Raw genomic sequence first — 20,888 nt, 5'->3', positions numbered from 1 at the left:
TGCAGAAATGTTTACCTTTGAAACACTGTTGGATGCCTCAATTATCCTTTCTATACCTCCTTTGCTACACTCCCCTGGGGGCATATTTCCCATGCTCTGCCCCATCCCTCCAGACTTGCCTAGAAGTGAGGAGATCCAAGGTCCCTTCCAGCTGTCTTACTCCCACTAAGAACAGGGTTTTGGAAGAGCCAGCCAGGTTCCGTGACCATCTTTGTTCCCTCTGACTTCCTCTTTCTCCATTATTATCTTTTCTGTCTCAGCTCTGTAAAATTTCTCTTTTTCACTCCCCAAGGACCTGCTGTCCCGGGGAGGGGCTGGTCCTAGCTGGGTTCTTTCCAGCAGGCTGAATAGGAGTTTGCTTGGATGACTGCTGCGCACGGAGAGGCGCGTCCGGGATCCAAATGGGGGTCCTAGACCAGTTCACATTTATGTTATGTGCTGGCGAAAGAGCATCGTCTTTGTTTTGGTGTTCTCATTATCCAAATAAAAATGGCATTTCCTCTGCTGACAGGCAGAGGAAAAAAGAAAGAAAAGACCCTCTCAAAAGGAAATAAATAAATAAAATTTAACCATATACTCCACTGAAATTAAATATACACCCCATTCCTATGTTCCTATTGGTCCACTTCAATCGACAAGTGGATCGGTGGAAAGGAAATATCCTGGACTTAATTGTAAGTTAAGTCTCTCTTAATCCAGAAGAGCATTTGAGATTCTGTCCAAGTGTTCAATTTCCCAGGCCGCCGAGGTCTGTGAATTTCTTTTCCCAGCCTCCAGGCTGCTGCAGTACAAGTCAGCATAGCTAATGCAGATAGATCTCCTGCCTCCCGTCTCCTCCTCCCCTGCTTTGATTCGATATGAACAGCCTGGTAACTCCAGTGCTGGGGAGGAATCTGACATAACTCTGCAGATGGCTAGGTTGCCCTAAAACACCTGGGGGTTGTTCTTTCAGGAAAAGGTAACATTTATATGCTAATGACTCTCCCCCCCCCCACCCCCCACCCCTCCTTGTTGCATTTTTTTCCAGGACTGCCAGTTCCTAAGAAGAGCCCTAAGTCGGTAAGGACTTGCCAGGTGCTTGTTTGGGGAGTGGGGGGCTGTTGGTGGTGGGAGGGGATGCTGTCTGGCTTGACTCCACTAAATGTGTGTGTTTCAGAACGGATGGAGAGACAGGAGCCTGGCTCCGTAGATTAAGTTCTGGGGATCTGTTTAGTATGGAAGGTATTTGGGTTTGTCTTTAACTGTCTAGTGATTCTGGGAAGGCTGCGGGAGCCGGGATAAAGAATGCAGGATTGGGATCTTCTGTATATAAATGCATTACAACTCTCTTTCAAATGGATGAGTTTCTTAGATGTTTTAACTTGAGAGAAATGCTATTGTTTCCTTTGGGGAGGAGAAGGGAAGAACAGCTCCATCTGCTTCCTGGGTAGCCTTGCTCTCAACTGGTGTTTCCAGTCGCTCGCATAGGTAGACGCTCCCCCGAGCTTTCCTAGGCACCGGATGATTAATGATTCACAAAATTAAAAAGCCTATAGGTTTAAGGAAGAACTGTTCTGCCCTATATATGTGTCCATGCTCGCATGGAACAATGTTCACTGCCCCAGCACTGAGAATAAGACATTTCCTTGCTGTGAAAGTCCTTTGTTGTTTTGCTAGCTTTAGCAGCATTATGCTGCAGGTATAGGATTCTTTAAAAAAAAAATCAATGTTTGCTGTCCTCTCTAATCTGCTTTCCCTGAAGATGCATTGCCTAGTTGACACGTTAGCTAATAGCTTAGAGGCTGTAGTGTTTTGATTGGTGGTGTGAGCTTCTCCCAGGGCACTGACAACAAATTAAAATTACTTACCCACTCAAAATCAGGAACCCCAATGCCTGTGAAACTGATCTGGGTGGAAGAGGCTTCCCAATTCATTGGCATTCAGATAAAGAGCAGCCACTTCCATGTAGCTTAGAATATTTGGGGGAGGGGGATTTTACAGTTTCCTGTCACCAGGAAAGGAGAACCTTAAAACTTTGTGGCTCATGGCACTGCAGCTGAATTCTCTCCACCTGCCTCCAAGCCTGGCAGCAGGAGGCGGAAGTTTTTTAAGGAGATGAGAGAGGGAGTTTTCTGCATTCTGAAGCCCTGCTCCCAAGTTCTCCTAAGAGAAAAACTGCAATAATTGATGTGATTGCAATGGCTTAGTGCCCTGGTGATTGGGACACGTGACTTCAGGGCTGCTTCCCTTGTCAGTTTGTGTTAATGCCCGGGCAGAAAAGTGCTGGTAGGCACTGACCACGAAGCCAGAGCCTGTCTCTGTGTGTGTGTGTATACACACGCACATGAGTCTTCCCATCCCTGGGTCACAGCCAGGAACCTGATCAGCCTGCAGAAAAGAGAAGAAATCTGGAGGATGTATCACATGAGCTTGGGTTAGTGGGAGCCACCCCCTTCTCTCCCACCCTCAGCCATGCTACCCGATAGACTTATTTTACACACCCACATGGAACAGAGTCTTGGCCAGGAGCACACTGAGGGAGAGTCAGCAGTTTTGCACAGGCAGCAAGACATCAGGTGGCATCGTGTTCTTTTTGTTCTGCATCCCATTCAAACTTACTGTGCACTAGGATTTTTGTAGATTCGTTTGCAACTCCTCTTCCCCGAAGTGTTCTGGAATTCCTTGCTGTACTCAAAGGTATCAGACAGGCCTAGAGCCTGCATTCAGGGTCAGCTGAAAGAATTCCCTGTGACAGTTTATTTTTGTAGAAGCCATGTCATTAGCAAGAGCAAGCCAATTACTCAGACTGCATTCCTAGGAAAAGAGCTTTCTCAACTGCTTTGCCCACAGTCTGCTGGCTCTTAATTACCTCAAGCCAAGAGGCTGGAGTGTTGCTGGGTTAGAGAAGAATGAGCCCCCAGCTTGGAGGCTTGTCCTTACCCAGTATCTGTGCCAGGACAGGGATGATGGTTTTCACAGCACTGCTGGCACATTCTGGCACCTGCTGTACAAAATTTGGGGTGTTTCAGCCAAGGTCTGCTGCTGCCAGGGGAGTATGGCTGACATCTGTGGTCAGTTGGAGCACTGTACAGGTGGGCCAAATGCTGTTTCCCTTTCCCAGTCTGAATTTCGGTGATTTCCTGCCAGAGAGACAGATGAGTATGGGGTTTTTCCAGTGGGGTCTGAGGGAATCCACAGGGATGCTGCAGGTCTCGTTCCTGGACAGCCATTCACGTAAGGACAGGCAGGGCCAGGTGTGCAGGCTGTGTACTGAAATGCCTGGGCGGTGATGCGCTTAGATTCACCGTCAGCTCTGTGAATATACTGTCTTACCCAGCAACATGTGTTTTTCTCTTTTCGTAGAGGCTCCTGACAGTGTTGGCTTGCTCATGGGACTGACAGCTTTTTTTTGCCCTCACACGTTTTTAAAAAAATAGTACTTTTAATAATTAAGTAGTTGGGTGTTTACTAGAACAGAGGGATTTATCTTTTTGATCTGGGTTCCCCTCTTGGATGGCCTTGATAGTTTACTCTTAATAAGCAATTTCACTTACTGGATTTAGTTTAAATTTGACTTTATGGTTTGTATACTCACTGGGAACAATGGCATTGTCTTAATGAAATTTTATCAATTAATTTTATTTATTTATTTATTTATTTATTTATTTAATAATTTTATTAACACTGGGACATCCATAACACCAGAGATTTTCCTGCCAAATGGCAGAGACAAGAATAAGACATACTCGCTGTCAGGTTTCAGATCTTGCTAAGAAACCGATTCTGTGTCCCAGCATAATAGTCTTTCTGACTGGAAACTCGTGTGACAGTGTTAGATCACACAAGAGGGTCTAGATCACACACGAGGTTTTTGTGTATAAGAATTTAAAACCCTACATATCATAGAAACCCCTGAATTTTAAGTTAATATCCATTTATGTTTTCTCACTTGTTCATTTCTCACTTGTGCTTCTGTCTCTCCCTTCCTTCATTTGTCCACTTGTCCATCTGTCCAATTGCCATCTATTCATTTATCCACCCATACATTTACCTTTTATTCATTAATTCAAATATCCATTCATTTACTTAGCAAATAAATGATGAACCTACTAAGCGTCAGGTTTTGTGTGCGGCACTGAGCATGCTATAATAAATAAGATGTCATGGTACCTTTGTTTTTGAAGCTTACAAACACAAAATTTATTGATTGTTACTTTCGAAAATTGATTCATTGTCACAAATCACCAAAATGTTTTAATGCTTCTGTTCCAACAATAAGTGTTAACTGAATACCTTCTGTGTCAGACCAGTGCCAGGGTACAACAAGAACTAAAACAGAAGACAGTCCTGCCCTCCTGCCGCTGAGGAGAGACCAACAGCCTCACAAACAGACAGATCGACATAAACGCTCCTCACGGACCTTAAAGTCTGATGAGCATATACTTTCACAAGTTGACAAAGCAGAACCAAGTACACACTTAATGGAAGTCATTCAGCTCCAAATTGCAATCACCTAAGTTCCATACTCCTAGAAAACCATAAAAAAGACCCAAAATTGAGTTAGGTGCTGTATTTGAGCTGTGGCGTTCTTTCAAGTTCACTGGCAGCCTGAGCAGTGTAGGAAACCACATTATGTACTGTGTCAGATCAAAGAAAGCATACCATGTTCATTAAGGAGATACAGTGTTCTCAGTTACTAAAAAATTTCTCATGCAGAGTTTTCACAAGGGCGTCACGGAATTGGAGTTAAGGCAGTCTCTCCAACAACCTCTTGCAAATGCAGCAAGTGGAAAGCTAGCCCTCGTGACAGGTTTCTGTTCCATCGTCTTCTGTTCCTTTCCCCTGGGAAGGATGCTAAGCACTTCCCTGACAACTAGTCACTAAGAGATGTCAGGGAGAGCTCTCTAAGACACTGTGCACTGTGAATGAGTCCAGACTGGCTCACCCGGTTTTATGTGTCCTTCCTCTTTCTGAAACTCTCCTGGTTGTCAGCAGGACTCTGATGCCGCTTGTCCTTCAGCCAGAGCAGTGGTACAAACCATCCCAAGTCCCTGCAGGCTGCGAGGTGAGGAGTAGGTGGGAGAGGGACCTAAATAAGCCTCCTTGTCTCTCACCTCCCACAGCAACTCATAGCCCCCACCCTTTGCATCCCTAGAAAATAGACTTTGCACTTGTGTTAGATGCTTTACATTCAGTGTGAACTAAAATTCATTTTTGTATCCAATCAATACCTCCCTTTTCTTCCCCATTAACTCCTCTTGCCTGCCTTTTTGGGAGAAGTTGTTTGACTTGGGCCTATAAATAGTAAAAGAAAGAGTCAAAAACAAGGGCCATCAGCTGCTTTGCCTTGTGTTTGAGTCTCTGATTTCCGTACAACCTTTAATGACATTGGCCTAATATCTCATCAGCACTTGGAGTTTTTCCTGTTGTCCATGTAAATTGCTGCAGTGGCCTTCAATCTTGGCAGATAAATGAACTGTAAATAATTTTGTTTTAAAATGTATCGATTTGTCATTTTTAAGCTACATGAATTCTTTTCATCATTAAAGCTCCTAAGTGCTGTCCATATTCATTTGCTCTTCCAAGCAAATATTTTCAGCTTACTTTACAAGTACCTTCATTTCGAAATGATTCTGCGAAATACTGATGAGCTGATTTTCTTTCCCATTTCCGTTTATAAAAACCACTGCATCTTCCCAATCCCCCTGGCCTGTCAGTAGTAAGGAAATCATTCCTTATAGGGAGATTGGTACAATTTTAGTTTTAAAAGTCTCACGGTTAGTATGTGGCCAAGGACTTCTATGGAGTTTTCAAAATTAAACCCATTTCTTTTTTCCTAGTTGGTTCTGATTTTATATTCAGAAATTAAACTCTTGATTCAAAAATATCAGCACAGTGACAACAGAGCATTGGAAATACTCGCCTCAATACATGGCAGCCCTTCCCAACCCGTTACCGAAGCCAGGACCTGGGAGGTGAATGTCCGTGTTTGTGAGATCTCGCCTTCCTCCTCCCGCCCCTGTCCCCCGTTCAGTCCATGAGCAGTCCCTATTGACTCTGGCACCAAATGTCTTTTAACTTCACTTGTCCCCATGGTTTGTCACTACTACTCCCATCCTATAGACCTCGTTGGGCTCCTCCCCGGACTCACAGTAGTTTCCTGACTGCTCTCTGCTTTCACTCCTCTTGCCACCAATTTTGACACCGCCCAGCAGCCAGACCAGACTTTCTGGATGCGAGGTGGCTCCTGGCACATTCCTGCCTTCCTGTTACTAACACAACTCCTCCTCCTCTGAACTAAGAATGAAACTCAGTGTCCTTAGAGTAGCCCACAAGGCCCTTACACTATTTAGTCCCCAGGCTCATCTAAGACTGCCCCAGCCCCTTCCTGTGCCACGCTCGCCTTCTCTCTGTTCTCAAACACTCCAAACTCATTTTGCTTTGAAGACTTAGCACATGCTGCTTCCACTAATGGAATGTTCTTTCGGAGGCCTCTTGTTACCTAGCTAAAGGGCACTGCATTATGTTGGTATCAGTCTGTTACAATTATTTGATTGATATTTATCCATACATACAAACACACACAACCCTACATACACACAGAGGTATGTATTCTAACAGCTCGGCTACCATCTCTTTCTTATTTACACATTGCTTCCCTTAGAATCCGACTCACAATAGGTGGTCTATCTGTACTTGTTGGAGGAGGGAATAAATATATTGCAGCTGGTTAGTTACTCAGGAGGAGGACCCAGGCTGGGCGTCCTGTCTTTGTTGGACCCGCTGCTCCATCCACCCTGGTTCTTAGTTTGCATTCATGACTGCAGCGGGCTTGAGAGTTTATCTTTGTCTACAGGTATTTGTCTTCGGGCCAGTTTTTCACCTAGAAAATGAGGTGAAAGCCAATCACATTAGATGCAGATCTGATCCTGATCTCATAACTAATTCAGAAGTGAGTGTGTTCTCAGGCCCCACGTCTTCCGGGACGTGATGCAGCCTGCTGAAGGGCACGCCAGTTGCCTGTGATTGGAGAGAGAAACACAGACGCGGCTGGCTTTTCTCCTGGACAGTTCTGAGCTCTGACCTGAAAAAAGACACCGCCAAAGCTAATTATTATGCTCACAGAAAATAAAAAGGCATACTTTAAAACTTCCATAGAGAGAGAACATAAAACTTCAGAAAGCCCAGAGTGCCAGCTAAATATTAAATACAGAATGCATCTTCAAATTAAGTAGTTTTCATAATTGAACTTGAGGAGAAACAAAGTGAGCTCAGTCTTACCTGGGGGAAGATCCCACAAGCATCCAGACCGTTACCTGTATTTAACCTTCCGTGTAGATGCAAACGTGCCAGTTCACGAAAGCCCAGTGCAGGGCGGCAGTTTTTAAGGCACGTTCTCAAGAGGCCGCTCTGCTTTTTCTTCTCCAGATTTAAGAACCAAGTTTAGATGGCACTGAAAAGGGTTGAAGACGTGCCACTTGATTGTGAGGCAGGTTCTCGAACTTGTTCCCAACTGTATCTGTCATTTTGTGTTAAGTTAGATCTATGTGACTCATTTATTGGGGAGGTAAGAAGGGGCATTAAAATTTAAAAAATGGCTCAAACTTCTAGTTTGAGTGTCCACTAGACTTCATTTACACCTCTGTTTATAGCAAAGCTACATCTTCATTTAATTGAAGGAGGTCCAGTCCTCCATGCCAGAGATTAGTTACACTAGGCCAGCTGTTGAAGGGTCTTGGGGCCCATGAGGAGATACGCAGGCTCTGTGTGCATTGTGGGTGCGCGTGGAGTGGAGAAGTTCATGTGCATTCTCAGCAGGAAAAAGGCCGTCTTTATCAGACTCCCTCTGGGGGGCAGGGTCTCCAGAAAGATTTTTCTCCAGTTCAGGAAGAGGGAACAAATGGAAGAGGTTAAAGTTGAGGTTCCAGGGACTACAGAGTAACCCCAGGAAGGAAGAAGTGCGATGTGCCCCTCAGGGAAGCCTGCAGTGCAGCTCACCTGGGTCCCCATGAAATTTTATAAAGAGTAGTGTGAACCTGAAGGAGACTAGAGCTTCAAAGATTAGAGAGACTTAAGGGCAAACCGAAGGTAGTGTCAGGGAGACAGACCCCACAATGTGGCATTTACTACTTATTTGAGGGACCAAGAGAGGGTGGGCATTTGAAGGAAAGTAAGCAGCTCCCAGGGTAAACTGGGAGGTCCTTTATTGAATTATTTGCTCTTGCGTTTAAAGTCTCCTTCCCTCACCCCAGAGGTGAGCAAAAACAAAATACCACCAAAGTATAAAAATAGAAGTAATAATCCCCATTAATTTTTGTTACCAAGGTTAATTTCAAAATGAAAATAGCTTTAAATTTTCTGTCAATGATAAAAAGCATTCTCTGCATTCTGATTAAAAGTAGGCAATACACGAAAGTAGGAAGCGGGAGGAAAGCACACCTGGAATCCCAGGTCTTTCAGGTTATGTTAATGTGTGTTCACACCCGAATGGGGCTGGTGCTGCTCCTGCTGGTTTTTAAAGACCACCCTGGTAAAGATCACAATGATGAGAACAACAAATTCCTGTGTACTTGCAAAAGAGAATGGAGATTCTATCCGACACTGATGTTTTCTGACTCTGAAAATCTTCAGCATGCCCTCCAGGGGAGCAAGAAGGCAGGGATTGACTCTCTGGGGCAGAAATCAGACAGCTGGCCCTGAAGAGCTGAATTGAGTGTGCTGTGAGGGAGGATGCTGTTGGAAGTTGGCAGGACCAGATTCTATTCCAAGTCTTTGGAATGCTGATCCACCCAGGTCTGAGACGAGTCATTTATCCTCAAAGAGAAGGATGATTCCTGGGTTTTTGATGGTGTTTGTCAGCACCCAGACCACGCTTTTCCCAACATCACCCGCACAGAGTGTGTCCCAAGTCAGACCCCTCACACAGCCTACCAAGACCTCTCTGCTAGTTTAGAATATGGTCCTCAAATGTCTGCCACAGACACAGAGAAGAAAATTTTCAGTTGTCTGTCTTACCTTTATTAAATGCATGCCCAATTTTCCTCAACTTTGAATCCTTGCCAAAGCCTGATTTCAGATTGTAAGCTGTAATTGTCGAGGGCAAATGAAGCTTTTGTCCTCCTCCCTGGGCTTTCTTCAGATACTTATTTTAAATTAAGGACTGGGTGGAGAGGGACAGAGAGACCTGAGTTTTAAATGAAAGGGACCTTGGAAATTTCCATCAATATGGGGAGTGAAAAATGGAGGCTACCTAGGGAGAAAGCATGGAACTGTTGGTGAGACTCACTGAAGACCAAGGAGAAGATTTTGATTCTGTAAATGACTATAGAGACCCAGAATGCTCTGGGCCAAAGATCTTATGAAGTAGTTCAAAACCATAAGCTGTACAAGAGCTGTAAGAGAGGACAGAGATGCCCTTTCCTGTCCTCTGTCCCTTCCGGATGCTCTTCAGCAGGTCAGTGTAGGGACCTCGTATCCATCAGGTGCGGGACAAGATCTCGGGGTTTAGTTTTGGATGGGAGAAACCAAACAACTGCACTTACAAACCTTTTACTGGAGAAAATAAAAACTGAAATTATTTCCTATCCTCCCCTTAGTTTTTGCTCCCCATTCAAATAAAGAACATTTCATAAAATGGGAAGGGTCATTTACTGGGCATATTTTAAGGAACTGGGAACTGCTTATTTTGTTGAAGTTTAAAGTCTATTCTTTCCCTTAGAATACTTTGTTCTCTCTGGACAGAGTGCAGATCTGAGAAGGCTGACCCCTGAGGTCAACCCGTGTATAACGTGCCAACAGTAGTATCAGGAGATGCAGGCGTGAAGCGATGCCAGCAAAATTAATCACCTAAGAATTATGAAAGCTCTTCATGTAATAGTTATTTATGTACTTCCGAGTTGAAGTGCACACATAGTGATTTTAAGAGATCTAATCTCCTTTTCTTAGAGAAAAACTGATGGCAAACCCTTGGATAACAGAAGGGTATTTCATCACTGAAAGAACAATAAAAGATATGGAGCCCCAAAATGTTTTTAGCACTGATTGTATTTCTTAAATATCATGGGCTTACATTTAACTACTAGTGGTATTTTGTGTCACAAATTTTGTGAAAAAATGAGGATGTTAAGACTGATACATCTCATCATAAATGATCCCAGTGTCTTAGCCAAGAACCTTTGATGAAAATTGGATTTGTTTTCTGCCACAGCCCAGAGGGCAGTACGGTTTGTGATGATGTCTTTGCATCTGGTCCACCCCCTCTCTCTTAGCCAATGACTTGGGGTTTTGTCACATTCAGCGTTAGCTGGAGGAAGGCGGAAGCCAAATTGTTGTTGATATGTTTGTGTATGTGTGTGCACAAGTGCTGAACAAAGACAAACTGGTGGAAGACACCCATTTAGAGAACCAACAGTAATCTTCTCTTGCCCTTCTCACTCGCTTTCAGCAACCTCTGGAAAGAAAAGACAGCCAGAACAGCTCCCAGCACAGTGTTTCCAGCCACCGAAGCCTGCACACGGCGTCCCCCAGCCACAGCACACAGGTGCTCCCCGAGTACCCACCCGCAGAGGCCCCGGCTCCAGATCAGACCGACAGCACTGGGCAGAAAAAGCCAGATCCGTTCAAAATCTGGGCCCAGTCCAGGAGCATGTATGAAAGCCGACGTGAGTAGCACTCTGCCTGCTGCCTTTCCTCGACCCCACCCCAGTGCTTCAACTTTCTCTGGAGGCTTAATTAAAAATAGATTTTCAGTGCGTAGACTGGATAGAGGTGAACCAAGGTGAGAGGTGAAAGCTTCTGAGCAGTGGAAGAATCTGCTGGATAGTCATGGGGGCTCCATCGTGTCCTCAGTTTGGGGAGGGGTAGATATGGATGGCCATCAAATAAAGGGCCTGGATAATAATGGATTTCTGTTTCATTTCAGTTTAAAGAAGTAGCAGATAAGAGCTGCTGTCTCATTAATTCTCTCCTGCACGGAGATTGCAGCGTGCTCTTGTGAAACAGCTCTGATGGACAATAGAACATAAATATGATTGGTTTGGATGGCAGGCGTAATAAGAAGAAATTAAGTTCTTTCTTAGCAGTTTCTTAGTTTTTAAGAATACTGGTAATTTTTTTAACCAATATTATCCGTCTTTCCAAACATTCCCCTTAGAAAGAAAAAAAATTTAGAGTGGTTTGTACTTTAATTATTTATCCTGTGGTTTTAAATGTGTTCCTCTGGCTTTACATTTTCAGTAAATATGAGCTAGTGATGGCCTGCATCATAACTTTTTGATTCTTATAAACAAAATACTAACTTCATCATGAAGTGATTTCCAAAGATTGTCCATCATAAGAAATATTCATTTAATTTATCACTGCTGAAAGTCCCTAAAATGCTTTAATCGGGGGGCATACACACAGGTCCTTTTTTGGCTGTTGCCATTGCTGACCTTCCTCCTGAGGACGATCAGTCAGTATGAAGTTTCTGTGGAGGTCACGTACTTCATTCTCTCTGGTTGGACTGGAGTGAGAGAGAATGTTTAAGGATGGAGGAGGCATTTGGTAAAGGGTCTGATTAAAACTAGCAGGGAAAAGAGAATTGTTTAGCCCATCCTCTTTGCCCCATCCCCCTCTGCACAGGTGTGCCGCCTCAGGCAGACCCCCTGGGGAGTGAGGCAGGGCGGTGGGAGGCGGCCCGGCTCCCGCACACCCCCTCAGACGTAGTTGGGAAGCATTTCCTTGGCTGGCAGGAGCAACTCCTCTGGGACCCAGACAAAACACAAAATGGGAGCAAAGCCAGCATCCCTGTCTGAGAAGGAAAGCTGGCCACACTACTGGGTGCATGTCAGCAGTTACGTGGCACAAGGCAAGTTGGAGTCTAGCTGATTATCAAGTTTTAGAAGTCAGTCAGGGGTCCCGCCATCATTTCCTCCTTAGGGAAATACTGCTCTTTTCTCCTAACACTGTGTGGGATTAAATAGGCTGTTCTGGCTAAGGGTTCTCTGTGCCAACAAAAGCCACATAATTCGAGAAGGGATTTATTTCATCCCTGGACTGGAAAGACCCCCAGAGTAACCCTGACGGCCCCTTTTGGAATGTCTCTCATTAGCAGTAGTTACTGAGTTATGGACCTGAAGTCTTTTCTCACTGCGTCTTCTCACAAACTGTAGCAAGTTCATTGAAGAATTCTTTCCCAAAGAGGATGTTTTAGAATTCTCTTCACATTTCTCTTTAACCATGTGGCTTCTCCAGTCAATGGCCCAACTTCTGTTGATGTTGAGATACTGCTTTATGGACTGAGCCTCTGCCTTTCTCAGTACAGCACACATTTAGGACTGAGTTCCCCATGCAGGAATCTTTTCGTGATAAAATAAATCGTATTCTGAAGTGCTAGCAGGAACATCGCAATGGACAGGTGATGCTAATGCATCCAGTTAACAGGAAGCTGCAGCTCAAATGCCATTTTTACCCTGATAGAAGGGAAATTTCTTCAGAATTTAGTATTTAATCCATTTTTTAGATGTTTTCACCCCACTCCCCAAACAGTAAGAATCTTGCCACAGCCTGCCACCCTAGGCATCAGAATTGCTCGGGGGGCCGGCAAACTGAAATGTCGGGATGGGCCGGTTCTGCGTCTTCCCTTTCTTTACCATCTGGAGGATCTAGCATCAAGATGAGAATCTGTTTCTTTTTGGTGATTGGAGGCTCGGTAATGGAGTGATTGTAGATGTGCAGCTGATGTGAAGATTCACTTAGATTTCTTCCTTAGCTGCTCAATGAGAATAACAATGAGACTTCCCCCCCCAATGGCAATTATTCTGAATCTGTCACAGATTTTTTACTTTTCACAGTACCTGTGACTGAACCTACATCAGTCTTGCCTTTTATTTAGTATTTTGCTTCATCCCCAACACATTTATGACATTCCCTTGGTTGTTTATCTTGTTCTTTTGAAGAAAAACAAATGTGTAACCTAAGATGTGATTTGCTGCCCCTCCCCACAAGACTCCCAGAAAATTGAAGTCAGCCATAGTACCTTAAGTGTACCCTTCATTTATGCCCCCTTTTAGGGGAAATATATTGTCCTTGTATTTCATTTTATTGTGAAGGGCGATGTGAAGATTATTATGGTTGATCCAGTTCTTTCACGTGGTCTAACCACTGCGAAAAATACCACGTTCTTGCTGCAGCCGTCCTTCAAGACAGCAGTACCACATGAGTCAGTCTGGAATTACAGATGTGTTGTAAACCCCTCTGAAGGGTTTAAATGTTTAATTAAAAACAAAGGCAAGTATGGAAGTCCTTTAAAAGCCTCATTGCCAGTTTCATGTTTTCTACAGGTAACATCCTTACTGTATGCGTGTTTTGAAAGATTACATTAATGTAATCTTATTAGTTAATGTTCAGGACCAGCTAGTATCCACTAGTGTTTACTCTGAAAGAAAGTCTAAAACTTCCAGTTGAAATTTTGCCTGTTTACAAACTAGTTTGGAAAGAAATATCTAAGCTGTCGCATTAACCAAGGTAAAGCTGTACTGCTTACAAATTTGGGGCTGGTGGGCCGGCTCCGTCCTCAAAATGAGTTTAAGGAGCTTGAGTACCCTTCTAGATTTTAAGAGCTATTATGACAGTTCTTATCTGTGTGTGTTCAACCTTGGCCAGATCTGATGATTTTTGCTTCCAAATAAAAGACCGTCCTGATTGGACTGCGTAGAATTCACCTGAACAGGTATTAGCACAGGAATGAATTCCATCAGGAATAAATAAGTGTCACAGTGTGGCCGTTAAAAACGTATACTTAAAATTTTTAAAGGAAATAAGTGTTTAGATGACTCTAAAGTTCATGACATGATTAAAACAAGGTCATACAAGAATGTATACTTTGGGGTTTAATTAAATATGAAGAGTCTTAGATGGTAATGGGAGTTCAATGAAATTTTCAACACTTCAATAGTAAATTCTAGCTTTTTGACAAGAAAAGCACCATGGGATAAAAAATAATGCAGAATCGAAGTGTACTCTTTTAAACTTCACAGCAGCCATGACCTTTACTGTGAAAGCTTAACTGCATGTTCCTTATCAATCAAAATGAAATTAACATGAACTAAGAGAAAGCACATGCATTAAGCTTTGCAAAATTGTGAAATTAATATTCCAGCTATGTCACCTTCTCCAGCATCGGGATTGAGCAAGGGTGAAAGAGAGAGAGAAATCAATTCCACGAATTTTGGAGAATGTCAGAGTAAGGATTCACTGAAATTTTTTTCTTCATTATATCCATCCTGTTTGATGTTCCCATTCGTCTGGGGGAGGCTGGGGAGAAACTCAGAAAGAGGAATGCCATGAACAAAAACGTTTTGCTATTCTTGTGGACCAGGCATGGACCAAAGAAAAGATGAAATAAAAAGTGATGGGCATGTTTTTGCTAAGTCTGAAAATGTGTGTTCTGTAGTAATGGAGACACTGGGAGGTTTCTCTGCAAACCTGGTGATTCCATTCTTTCTAATTATCAAAGGAAGTCTTTTGACCACTTTAGTGAATTGTTGCTTGCATTAACAAAGTAGATGAACTGCTGAGATTGTCTCCTGTGCAAGGGCTTAAAAGTGGAGAAAGCTGGACAAGGTTTTCCTAGCCCTTTTTATTTAGCCTCACTGAAAAGAAAAGCAAAGTGATGAAAACATCAGAAAGACGGTTCGACCCTGCTCCTTCCTAAAAATGTAATTATAATAGAATCTTCCTGAAATCAAGAAGAGAACAAACCCTGTGTGGGGAGTACTTTAGAAACCTCAGTGCCCCTGGCAGCTGAGGATGCAGAAAAAAGAAATTCTGTAATTCTCTACGTGGCAGCACCGATTTATCACCCAGGTCACGTGCTTGTGCACCTGGCATTTGGGTGGTGGAAGGAGAGTAGAACTGTTAAAATGCCAAAGCTAAGGTGCCGAAAGACTTTCTTTGCAATATCTCTGTGTGTTGGTGTATTGTGTTTGTGTCTCTGTTTTTCTGGCTCATCACTGGAGTCCTCAACAGTCTTGGTGTCATTGGGCCTCTTGTTTTTCAACAGGAAGCTTTTTAATAAATTTGCCCTTTCCCATAGAGAAAAACAAATGCTTTTTTCCTGTGGACTAATCTGTATGATAAACCGAAGTCAATTGGCTACAACCACCTACACTGTGCTAGCTTATACCTAACTGAGCTGTACAAGGCAAAAACTTGCTACGTTTGGTGTCATTGTGTTACAGAACAGACACACAGGGCCCTGACTCTGGAGGATGGTATACTCATACCATCCAGACCACCTACTGGGCTCAATTGTCTGCCACCAATCAGAAAGACATCTCTCAATGCCAAAGATTTGTGAAAAGGAAAGGAAATGTTTATTTAATGCAGACTTAAAGTAGTGATCTAAGGTCTTCATTCAAATATCAAAGTCCTTTAGGATATCCACTTATACACACAGCCCTTCCTTCTCCCCCTGCCCTAATTCAGGGTACTCAGGAAAAGAAGCAAAAGTCCAGGATCCAGGCTCCTGCCACTGTCTGCTGTGTCGCTGCCCAAGCAGGATCTCTAATTAATCCAAAGTCATGTGGCACCTTCTCATGGTCTACTGGCAAGAGTTCTTTGTACCCATTTTTCCAGTTAAAGTCTTTCCTGCTTCCCAGGCCACGTGGCCAAAGGGAGCACCCCAAAGCTGCAGGGGTCTGCACTCTGGCCAAAACTGCATGGTTATTTCTTCCACCAGAGCCAAGAGGAGGTCCTCACTCTGCCAGAAGCGCGTGGCTCTCTCTCACATGGCTGCCGTGTTTGGGTTTAAATCTCTACACCAATCTTCCTCTGTACCCCCATTTCCAAATCCTCCCACAATCAGTTACGCCTGCCAGCATTCCCGTATTATTCCAAGTTTATTGTGCTGCCATCATGAGTCTGGGCAGGTATGGCACCATGTCCTGGAGCCAGTTTTCTCCAAGCTCCCACACAGGTGCTGTAATTCCTGTAACTTGGGGGAACTGCCCCCCAGTTACCTCTTGGGAAGAGTGACTTCCATCCCCCTGGCTCCAAGCATGGCCACAGCTATTTAACATATCTAAGTGACCCACCAAAGGCTATAGATATGTTAAACGACCATGCCATGGATTAAGCTGCAAGGCTGTGGCCGAACAAAACAGCCCTGCATGTTCCTGCTCCATGTGTCACACCTGTGGGGGAAGGGGGAAGGACATCTTATATGTCTCTCCAATATTTCCTAGACACCTTGAGTTCTGGACCCCATTCCAGATCCCTTTTGGGGGCCCCCCTCTTGGCTGCACCCTGTATCAATTGCAGGACGAGTGTTCCTGGGTTAAATGATGCTGGGGGAAATGGGTATGGATGAGCTGCAGTCTGCAGAGTCCCCGTCCTTGTTCACAGACCCAGGCCGACTCTACCCGGTCCCTGGTGTTGCCTGGGAAGCCCCTTAGCCTGTTTTGGTAATAATCCTCCGCTTGAGTGAAACGAAGACGGAGACCTAACTTGATTTAATTTGTAGCTTCAATGAGTCCATTAGAGTAAATACCCTTTAGCCAGCTACTCAGGCAGAAAGAAAATGTTGCTACCTTCATATGCTCAAGAAAATATCATTCTCAAATCGTGTTTTGGGAGTGCCATGATGTAGCTTAACTCTGTGTCCCATGGTGTCTTACAGCTTAGCCTCAGCAATTACAATAAAAAAGCATTGGATAAAAAGCACAGTTGAAATCCATGGCATTAAGATAGCTCAAGCAAAATACCAGATTCAAACCTCTCTGATGTGTATTTACCTGTTTATTTAGCTGCTTTTTTCTTGGTACATTAAGTCCCTATACATTTAAGCTTGTGAACAAGTCACTGAAGAGGGACATCTCTCACTAGCTTGAAATGTGAACACCACTGCCTTCTCCCCTGTTCTATCGTACAGAGTTGGAGGTGATAAGAGCTAAATTCTCAGGCCTATACACTGCTTCAGCCCAAAATCCAATAACTTAAATAAACCAGAAAGTGTGCAGAACAGTATTTGAAATGCTTTAAGATTCACTGCCACTAAACTATATTTTTCTCTTTAAATAAAAGATATGTCGCTTCGCAGACTATAAAACACTATCTATGAAAATATTAAATAAGAATTAAATAGAAATAGCCCTTTTATTACCTTAGTTAAGTAACAATGGCATATAGAACAATGTCATGTGCAGCAAGCATGTTTTTATGAAAATTGCTTTTATTTTTATAAAACGAGGTTAAAAAAAATTTAAACCCTGAACTGTTGAGTTTTAAAAGTGAAATATCAAGTTATTTGATAATAAACGAATACTTTGAATGTTGAAACACTACGGCAAGTTCAGGAGTAAAGCAGTCAGTCATTTTAACAATGAAGTATGGCTCATTATGATTTTGTTGTCACCATAAATCTTAGGCTATGGAAGTCTGGCTACTTTTTGGTAATAGTGCTGAAACTGTAGTAAACTTTGCAAATTTGGAAATTTTAGGATGTTTAAGACTAACCTTTTTTTGGCAAAAATGATCTAACAAATCAAATTACTGGCACTACTGGTCTTGATTACTTCAAAGGAGAAAGAAGTAATCCTTTTTTTTAAAGGGAACGCACTTTTCTGCAACCTTTTTGTCTGTTTTCCAGTTGCGATAACATCAGGCTACTTAACGGGCCACCTAAATCCTCTGAGCCAGCTCCTGCTTCAGAGGTCGCTCTGACTCGGCATCTCTCTCTCTTGGACACGGGCATCCACAGTGCAGAGCAGCACATAATTATTTTAATTAAGTCCCCTTGCAACAGTCCCGAGGAGAGCAGTCAATGCTGATTTCTGGCTTAGTCAGGGATCATGACTTGGTCTTGATTGGGAATTATCGAACAGTTGCTTAGTCTTTTGAAAAAACTTAGGACTCCATGACTATTCTCATTGTTCACTGTTGCCCAGCATCCTCATTACTTCACATCCAGATTCTGATGTTGTCTTGTCTGTGTTAGAAAACTGTCATGTGCTCAACACCGTCAGTGTTGGTCCTGTAACTGTGTATGTAACCTTAGCAGTATGATTGCTTTGATCAGAGGAGTAATCTCTCTTTGCCTTCTGCCCTCTCTAGGTCCAGATTACCAAGAACAGGATATCTTCCTCTGGAGAAAAGAGACTGGGTTTGGATTTAGGATTCTTGGTGGAAATGAACCAGGGGAACCTGTGAGTCTTTCGTCTCCCCTTCCTCCGGCTCCCAGTGTTCTTTTCTAACACTTCAAAGCAAATTGGCAGCAGTAACAAATGACCGTGATTGGAGTCCCTCTAGGTGGAGCACTGCTTCATCTCAGGCAGTGGTGGTTTTTCCTTAGAATGTGCAGAGATGTTTTTGTCCTGAGGGAAGAGACTAGTCTTACAGAGTTCATCTACCTGGTGGTAGCAGAGCCAGACACTAGACCCTGAGAATTGCAGTACAGAAAGACCGGGTATTTTATCATGAATGGCACCAGTGGGGAGAAGGGGAAGCTAATATTCAAAAGGCCGAACTCCCTGATGGCATGTAGGATACAGGTTATATAGGGAAAAATCTCAAGACACCGTGGCTTAGGGGTTCAGGGTCGTTCTGGGAGCTGATTGGTGGGAGGTGGGGTAAGGGTAGTAAATCATTTATTTAGGTCTTGAGCACAGCTCTGAGGTCTGTTCCGGCATCCCTCTGTCTAGTCTCACGGGAAAATAGCCAGGGCATCGTTCCACTTAGGGCTCAGGAGCTGAAACATAACTTAGGTTGAGATGTTATCTTTATGGGACCAGAAGTCCAGACCCTGTGATGATTAGTCAGGTCTGGGCTCTTGTCTTCTTCTACCTGGGGGAAAGGCTGGGTCTCCGAGGGGTTTAGACACACAGGGATGATTTCTAGAGCTAGGATTTAAAGCTAAATTTAATCAAAGACATAAGGACCCTCAGTTTCACTAGATCCTTTCTAAAAACCTTATGTTCACATATGTGAAAATAGGGAGCTAATACATCTGAAGTGCCCATCAAAGAAAATAAAACCAAAAAGCAAAGTACGAATTGGTATCAATTAAGAAAATAATGGCCTGATCCTTTGGCCAATTCTGTCAGATTTGCCACTGCCTTTGTGTAGTGAGTGGAATCAGCAGGGAGAGCACTTCTCAAGGCGTCTGGAGAGATTAGGGAAAGTAGGACCCCGCCTCTCTTTACAAAAGAAGAGAAAGAATCCTAAACAAGAATCAGGAGACATTTAACCTCTCTGGGCCTCCTCTTTAGAATGAATTTAGAATTATATCACAGAATTCTTTTGAAAGGGGAAAGATAACTAAAAAAAAGTATTAATTTCCTCATCATAATAAAATATTATTAATTGAGTAATTACTCTGTTCCAGATGCTATGCCAAAGGCTTTTAACATACATTCGCTCATTTATCCTTCAAATCCATGAATTTATCCCCCTGTTTCAAATCAGCAAATGAGTACACAAAAAGATTAATTAGCTTCCCCAAGAGTATAGAGCTAGTAAATGGAAGGACTGGAAAGGGTCTGATTCCAGAGTCCATATTTGTAACCAATCTTTTTGTCAAAGTTCTTTGTAAATGATACAGGTCATGCAAAGGTAGCTATAGCATTATTACCTAGTGGAAGGCAAGGAAAGCACAAATATTTCAACTAAAGTTTAGTGACTGGTAAATGCAACAGCAAGGCCCTACATAAAGACTTCTTGGGTGCAAGTGCCGGGAGTACAGAAATGGGAGTGTCAGACCAGACTTTGCTTGATTCATTGCTTTATTTAACAGCATTTATTGTGCATCTGCTATTGCAACGCACAGTGCTTGATTTTAAAGAAAGTAGTATTATAATTAGCACAGTTTTCTGAAAGGGGGGTCCTTAGGTAGATAGAAAAGGAACAAGGATTTTGCAAACAAAAGTGACTTATTTCTGCAAAGGAGAAAAAGAGAATTGTTACCACAGATAAGTGCCAAGGAACCAAATAAGAAAAAGTTGTTTTTCCCACCTTGTAAAAACTGTTGTGGGACTAACACAGTGCCTAATATGCAGTGGGCACTCAGTGAATGGTTCTGGCATGGATGCAGACATGAGTGCATGAATGGATTAAAATGTTCTCAGAGATGTGAAGGCTGTCAGTATAATAGCAAACCAAAAGGTCAACATTTAATCTATCCTCCAATTACTCAACAGATTTATATTGGTCACATCGTACCACTGGGTGCTGCTGATACGGATGGCCGCCTCAGGTCGGGGGATGAATTAATCTGTGTGGATGGGACACCAGTAATTGGAAAATCACACCAGCTTGTGGTCCAGCTTATGCAACAGGCCGCCAAGCAAGGCCATGTCAACCTCACAGTACGGCGTAAAGTGGTATTTTCAGGTATGTTTCTCATTCTTTCAGACAGAGCACTGTCACTTCATGTACAGACAAGGACCACTTCCTGCATCTACCTCCCGAAGCATCTGTTTTAGCAAATGTTTGCAAATGTGACTAAGTTCAGCATTTCCAGATGGTTTGTTTCTCCCAAACTCTGCAAAACTACTGTCACTCAAAAGTACTTCAGTGTGCCGTCTGTACCTGTTCAGCAGAGACTTCTAGGAGAAGGTTAGTTGGAACTATATTCCTTCCCTCCGCACCTTGCCAGCTACAGCCTCACCGTCCTCTTCATCTGATGATAACTTTCAACAAAAGAGCTCACTGTGACAGGCAGGAGCACTGTAACTTCAAATTAAGAGAAGAAAAATTAGGTTTGTAACACAAAATAAGCTCATAAAAATGTATTACTCTGTTGTTGACAGTAATATTTATTAATGCAAGGTTTTTTTCTCCTCTGTAAGAAAGGTATAAAGCTGCCCCTTTCTAGGTCATACTGAATTCATTCCTCCTACAAGCTTCCAAGTACTTGAGTTCTCAGAATACGA

General features: G+C 43.2%; 1 protein-coding gene across 17 annotated transcripts in view; it reads left to right on the top strand.

The window, feature by feature from the left end:
* MAGI1 (membrane associated guanylate kinase, WW and PDZ domain containing 1) overlaps window positions 1–20,888 on the top strand; it is a 614,474-nt gene that overhangs the window by 571,149 nt on the left and 22,437 nt on the right. For 7 of the 17 annotated variants that reach the window (XM_037040898.1, XM_037040888.1, XM_037040886.1 and 4 more), the window contains 5 exons: window positions 1,028–1,074; window positions 10,424–10,640; window positions 14,120–14,203; window positions 18,073–18,164; window positions 20,154–20,346. In XM_037040898.1, coding sequence (XP_036896793.1) covers window positions 1,028–1,074; window positions 10,424–10,640; window positions 14,120–14,203; window positions 18,073–18,164; window positions 20,154–20,346 — 633 coding nt within the window. The remainder of the gene's footprint in view (window positions 1–1,027; window positions 1,075–10,423; window positions 10,641–14,119; window positions 14,204–18,072; window positions 18,165–20,153; window positions 20,347–20,888) is intronic. The other 10 variants (XM_037040895.1, XM_037040894.1, XM_037040891.1 and 7 more) reach the window with 3 other exon arrangements.

This window comes from Sturnira hondurensis, unplaced genomic scaffold (assembly GCF_014824575.4).
Source record: "Sturnira hondurensis isolate 20B ecotype Veracruz unplaced genomic scaffold, ASM1482457v3 Scaffold0002840, whole genome shotgun sequence".
Taxonomy (NCBI): Eukaryota; Metazoa; Chordata; class Mammalia; order Chiroptera; family Phyllostomidae; genus Sturnira; species Sturnira hondurensis.
The sequence above is the reverse complement of the archived record's forward strand: the minus strand, read 5'-3'. Positions and strand labels throughout refer to the sequence as shown.